The 6892-nt window shown below is 44.6% G+C and overlaps 1 protein-coding gene across 1 annotated transcript; it reads right to left on the bottom strand.

Moving 5' to 3' along the window:
• Nucleotides 1-223: 223 nt before the first annotated feature.
• On the bottom strand, nt 224-5840 carry xkr5b (XK related 5b). The gene is made up of 13 exons (XM_088297304.1): nt 5644-5840; nt 4464-4553; nt 4293-4398; nt 4024-4190; nt 3553-3686; nt 3397-3475; nt 2764-2933; nt 2507-2618; nt 2238-2405; nt 1955-2148; nt 1568-1633; nt 1203-1383; nt 224-920 (listed from the first exon to the last, which is right to left on the bottom strand). The coding sequence occupies exons 1-13, from the start codon at nt 5750-5752 to the stop codon at nt 271-273; spliced, it is 2226 nt and encodes a 741-aa protein (XP_088153430.1). The 5' UTR covers nt 5753-5840; the 3' UTR covers nt 224-270.
• Between the last annotated feature and the right edge of the window lie 1052 nt (nt 5841-6892).

Here is a 6892-nt window from a genome sequence, read left to right on the forward strand (position 1 = left end):
CTGAATCAATGCAACAAATACGACATGACATTTTTTATTTAAATGCTCAGTGGACGAGATTTAAATGCAAAGAGCTGTGTCAACAAATCATTATAATGATATTAATTTTGTCATGTAATAATGAACCCAAATTATCACTACAGTGGTGCACAGAATCATGCTTAAAGTCGCTCCTAAAGTAAATAAATAAATTAAAGCATGCCAAAATACTAGAATTTCTGCAAGTGTACCTAATTTTGTGGTCAGGGAGCAATGTTGATTTTATCCTTCTTACACAGCCCTCTCTCTGCTGTCCACAAGCTGAACCACCTGTTTTCGGGCGTGGGAGATGACCGGGGTGAGTGGGACTATTGGGGTGCTGGGTGTGGTGGCACTAGCAGGGGTTGCAGCACCAGGAGTGGATGCAGCAGGTGTGGAAGCGGTGGGCGTGGAGGCAGCAGGGGTAATGGAACCAGGGGTGCCACTAGGGGTCGCGCGTGGAGTCGTACCGGGCGTAGCAGGGATGATAACAACCGGAGCCAGACTTGGACTCTCTGCCCCAGCTCGGGATTCCGGACGCAGGGTTGAAGCGACAAAACGAGCTTCTCTGATGCGATAGGGGCTCCTGTAGGTGGAGATGGGTGACAACTCAGACCCCCATCCCAGGTAGCTCCCACTGGAGGGAGAGGCTGCATCTACGCTGAAATACGAGGTCATGTTAGGATCCAACGGCGTGGCGGTTTTCTTCTCTGGGGAGCTTAGCATGAGAGGCGAGCGATGTTCAGGTGACCAGCCGGGGGTCTTGATGTCCAAAGAAGCCGCTGAGGACGACTTCTCGGTCAGGGTGGCGGCATTGCTGTCGACGCGGTGCATGTTTCCCGGTTGAGCAGGTGATGATAGTGTAGGGGAGCCATAAATCGCACTCTGAAACTCTTCATCACCTTGAAAAAGGAGACATACAACATTATTGGCATTACAATTAATTTCGGTGCGGAAATTTGAGTTATTCGCATAAAAAAAATCATAAACTGTGATTGGCCCCCCCCAGAAAATCCAGGATTTAGCCATCTTATCACTCAAAGTCAGCTGGTCTAGGCTACAGCTTCCAGTGAGGAAAATAATAGATGTAGTTGCAATCTTTACATCGGCCAATGCGTATATCGCTGATGTTTCTGTTGACCCCGCAGTTTGTGTTGTTAATCGTGTGTTGAATACCAACAAACCTCTTTCCTCTGTCTGCGGAACACTGAAATCTTCTGTGATCTCTTCAAGAATGGCCTCATGCACCGGGATGATCTCTGGAACCAGTCTTATGTCATGGATTGTTGTGGGAGGAGCTTTCCGCACAGGTCTGGCTATGACATTGGTGAGAGCTGGCTTTGGTGGTGGTGCCACCTCTTTCTCCTGGAGGGAACACACAGACTGAACATTATCATGCTGTATCTTATTTTCAACTTTGGTCTCTTGTATTAGATAGACTGTTCAGGTGTCATGAATAACGTGGCCAGTGAGTGTATAATATGGCTTTGAATGGGAAACTGGTGTCAGTGATGGGTGGAAGGATAACCGAAGCATCAGCCGGAGTCACCTTAGGTGGGGGTGGCTGAGGAGCTGGTTGAAGGACCTGCGGAACCTGCGGTGGGACACGTGGTGCCTGATGGGGAAAGCGAGATTGTATAAAAATGGGATATTACAGGAGAAAATATTTGTGACTTTACAAAGTTAATATGATGAGAAGTCATAATTTTTCATGAAAAACGTTGTTCTACTGAAGAAAAAAAAATTGCAAATAATGTCATGACATTTAAAAAACTCATTCTTTTCAGAAAATATAAACATTTCATCTCCCGACCTGCCTCACCGCCTGAATCTGAATTTTGGTCTGTTTTACTGCCGCTTCTCTTCCCTTTTTGAGACAATTGATTTCGGCCTAAACTTGACTCGAATACATTATCTGGACAAGAATAGAGCAAACCTGCGGTACACGACGAGGTTCATTGCCATAGTGAATCTCTTCACACAGACCCATGAGTCCAGCAAGACCACCTTCTCCATAGAGCGACCAGATTTTGGGCACGTCCCCTGTCTTCAGAGCCAAACGAATCAGCAGCCAGTGATGATGCCTCCAGCCCTCCCACTGGAGCGGGAGATCCATAAGGGTACCGCCTCCTGATTTGATGAACAACCACAGCCATGATGATGAATATCTGAATCACTACAACGAATGACTAATTGGTTAATTGAAAGCCCAAACAGACCAGACAGTGTCGCATGGCGATGGAAAGTAGGCGTGACTTTCTCCTCCAACGAGAGTATTGATCCACTCTCCATGCAAGCGCCGCTGATCCCCCGACGGCGAACACTCTGGAAGATCTCAAAGGATTTGGGATGGAGGAAGCGATAGTACAGCACTAATGAGATCACACCTGCAGGCGTAGAGATGAACATGGAGATAACGCATGTGAAGCTTGCCAATATTATAGAAGGAAAGAAATTAAACTACTGACGGGCATTTAGCTCGCCTCACCGATAAGGAAGCTGCAGAGGACGGCGGCCGGGATGGCCACCGTATCCCATGACACCATACTGAACAACCAAGACGAGGCCAGAAGGAGGAAAATGTTCTCTAAAAACATCACCTGAAGTAGAGGAACACACACAAATTGGTCATGATTTGGTCGCAACTGAAGGTTATGGAAGGTCCTTGATGAATAAAGATATTTTTGGGGAAATAACAATTACACACACACACACACACGCCCACACACCCCCACAGTCACATACCAGATAGAAGCCAGCCATGCGGAAGCGTGATGGACCGTACTTCACATTGAGGAAGAAGAAGATGTGAATGGCTCCAAGAATCAGATTAAAGATTCTCCATCGACTAGTTGAACGTATGATGTCAGTCTGCTGAGAAACCATCCAAAATGTTGTCCCCAACCAGTGCACACCTGACGCATAGAGAACATCGCAAATTGTAGCTGTTGATAAGCGAACAATAACAAGACCGCCGTCACTGGTCAACCTTTTTTTTTTTTTTTAAGTCAGCCACTTGCAAAGTAAGAGCATATATGTAAGCATGACACTCAGCCATTTTCTACCAAAAACAAAATAAAGAGATTTTGAACAATGAATATGTTCAAAGTAGGCCAAATATTGTCGCTTTGGAGTAAAAAGTACGCTATATCGTGCATAATACAATAATACATTTTTAATATAATAAATAATAATAATAATATGTTATACTTTACTGACGACATGGTAGATATGGTCAATAAAGAATATCTAATAGCGAGCATATACTAATACAGTGCTTTGGAAAATAATGTTTTATGATGTGACTTGTCTGATCTCCAAGTCCAAACTATATTATCGTTTACTTAAAGCAATGATGTCTGATTTAGCCATACTCACCTATAACACCAAGAACCCACTGTTTGAAGACCCGCGTGAAAAGCATGAGGACGCCGAATCGAGATCCCAACATACTGACCTGCGCACATGATACAAATATACGTCGCAAAAGTACACACCTGAATTGGTGAGGAGTGTATTATTATCAGTGTTTACCCTCCACAGGAGTCGACAGAAGATGGCTGCAGGGGTCATTTGCAGATGTCCTGGTCTGATGAGGTGGCATGCTCGGGCGTACAAGACCAACGCCCAGGCCAGAGATAATAAACACACCACGAAACACACCGATGCTGGAGGATGAAAGGGGAAAAACAAATGAAGTACGAGAAAAGTAAAATAACTCCACCTTTTTCATTTTTTTCATTAGTAATCGATTCATCTGAGAAACAGTTCACATAATTTGGTGCTTATGTTTTGGTTAGCAAATGAGCATTTGGGTAATTAAATTTATGATATATTTTATTCCTGCTGGGAAGATGGAGGTGTTTATTTGTCTTGTGTTAAGTGGCTCACAGGAAAAAATTAATTGAGGTACAAAAAGTCCATTAGTGGGCCGGCCACTATTTGAGAAAACGTTTGTTGTACTCCCTTCACACATAAATAGTAGCGTAACATTATCGTCCCTACCTGGAGATTTGATGCCGATGTCAGTGCAGATGAGCACGTAGGTGTGTAGCAGAGTTTCAGGGAGGGTGACCACCAAGGCCTCCAACAGGCGTAAGGCGGACACGTCGGCCTGCTGCATGATCTCTCCGTACACGTCCATGTCTGAAAGACGCATGCACTCCCACAACCTGCCAAAGCCACGCTGACATTAATCAAAACTGCATCCTTGATTGTCACAAAGCGTTACCCATTGCCATCGCAATTATTACTTTACTTAATGCACAACCTACCTTTTGAAGATACCCAAGTGCAGTATGTGTGTCCAGGTGAGAGACTTTCTTCGGATTCGTCCATCTGAGAGGTACCACAGGTAGCTGAGCCACTGTGGACCCCAACCTACGCACAAACCACACAAATCAATCTAGATCAGCCTTATCTTTCTATCTCGCTATTGAGCTCACCTGGTAGCAGGAAGAGTGCAGTGAAGCCAGCCAGATGTGCGTAGCAGTAGTTGTGACCCACCCACAGATAGTACACAAAGCAGTAGATCACTAAAGAAAAAAAAAGGGGGAGCGTTACACTACTACACAATGTAAATAAGTTTGAGTCAATGTATTAGTTTTATGGTGCTTTTTTTGGATATGGTAATTAGATATGTAGATATAGATTAGAGTGCATGGGTACCTAAGCGTCTAGTGAGTAGTTCTTGAAAATTCTGTTGATTGTGTTGAGTAACATTGATTACAGTAATGGTATAATGAGACTCAATTAAAGCAAAATAGAGGCCTGGCTATAGGATCGTGGGCATGCTGGAGCTTATCCCAGCTGTAGGCGGGGTACACCCTGAACTGGTTGCCAGCCAACCACAGGGCACATAAAGACAACACTCATGCTCACACTCACACCTAGGGCCAATTTAGAGTGTCCCGATAATTTTGAAAGTGGGAGGAAACCAGAGAACCCGGAGAACATGCAAACTCCACACAGGAAGGCCATGGACAGAATCAAACCCAGCACCCCTGAACCAGTTGCGGCCCGAGCTTCCCGTCTACAAGGCCAATTCCTCATCAACATTCATATGACCTCTGCAATGATCTTCATCCCATCTGAGCATTAGAACAGCACCGGCTCCCTTTTTCCCCTCACACATGAAACCTAAACCTTCACTCTACTGCTAAATGTGTCCCGCCATAACAAGGTCCCATCCTGGGGTACGCCCATCCCCTCATCCTCCCCCCCAAAAAAGGGGTCGTGCTGAAATTAGTCAGCATGCTCCTGCAGTCTGCTATCTTATTTTTGAATAATTCACTTTGGAATGGTGCAGCAGGGAGGTGGTAAAAGCATGTGGCATGAGTCTGCACTTTTGCTCGATGGCATGCATGCAGGGTGAAGCATCATGCACTGCTGCAGTACGTGACGTCACACTGCAAACACACAACTTTCATTAATAGCTGCACCAATATCGAACACCCACCCCATCCCCCGCTACAGTCAATCAGAAGTGATGTGCCGTAACTAGTCTAAAACTAGGTGTTTCTGAAGATTAGTGCAAGGAATGTAAGGTGGATGAATGCATGTCCTGTCCGCGTGTGTGTGTGTGTGTGTGTGTGTGTGTGAGTGTGTCTCCCAGGTAGGACTCACGCGCCGTCCTCTCTGCGACAATGAGAACTGCAGTGAAGAAGAAGACACAAACTTGGCAGCAGGCCACGCAGGAGCCTCCGTGGCTCGCAGGGGCCGAGTAGTCTCTCATGCCGGACCCCCACAGACGCACGCACTCTGCTCCGAAACAGCCAGACCAGACCTGGTAGCGGGTTGGCGGCCCGCAGTGGTTCTGGTCCTGTCAGAGAGAGAGAGAGAGAGAGAGAGAGAGAGAGAGAGAGAGAGAGAGAGAGAGAGAGAGAGAGAGAGAGAGAGAGAGGTGGGGTGGGGGTGAGGTGAAGGTTGGTGGGGAGGGAGTTCTCCATCCTGCGCTCACTTGGGCTGCGCGCTCCCGCCTCTCGTGTTAAAGTGACAGCAGCCGTGGAGCAGACAAGCATAAAAAACTAAACTACTGTACTTGTTTTCATATGGTTAAAATATGTTCTCATTCTATTGTGTTTACCTACAAGGAATATTTATTTATTTAGACAAAATAAGGACGTTATTATTGTAAGGTTCAGAAGTTAGTACGAATTTATACTGAGAATGATAAATTTAACAATAAAGTAAATTCAAAGTTAATTCACATATTTAAGTTAATTTGTGAAAATATATAATTTACTTTTAGATTTGCTGAATAATTGTTTACACATTTATACATTTTGATATTCTCATTTGTGTTGCACAAGCAGCTGAGTTCATGTGTTTATTAATCTTATTTTAATTTACTTGTACAAGCCTCGAATCTACTAGCGCCTGATTGGTTAAGGAGAGTCAGGTGGAGGAGTGTGACAGGAAGTGTATGCCGCTTTTCGGCCAATCATATCGTGGGGTGCTTCACTGGTCATTTCCGCACAAGGAGTGAAGTTCGCGTCGCGTTCGGAGACATGCTATTACAGCCTTTTACCTCATGAGGACGCAACAATACAAAATTTGTGTACAATTTGATGACCTTTTTGTCTTAAAAACAATATTACACTAGCTCACGGGTGGGGAGCCCTTTCAACTTTTATAAAGACCTCGGAGGGAGACATCTTAATATATGAAATTATTCTCGCAACCATCAACTAAATATTCGTGGATTTTATGAGCATTTGTGATTCAAATGTTTTGAGGTACATTATAGCAGTTTCCCGGAAGTAATGGCTGCATCTTATTTTAGGTTACTACTGCCAAAATAATGAATTCCTTTAAAACTGAACATAATTATCTGTGTAAAGACAGGTTTTGATACAAGCATTGGAGCTCATGT

Source organism: Idiotropiscis lumnitzeri, chromosome 5 (assembly GCF_059441095.1).
Source record: "Idiotropiscis lumnitzeri isolate Australia: NSW breed Sydney's pygmy pipehorse chromosome 5, RoL_Ilum_1.0, whole genome shotgun sequence".
Classification (NCBI taxonomy): Eukaryota; Metazoa; Chordata; class Actinopteri; order Syngnathiformes; family Syngnathidae; genus Idiotropiscis; species Idiotropiscis lumnitzeri.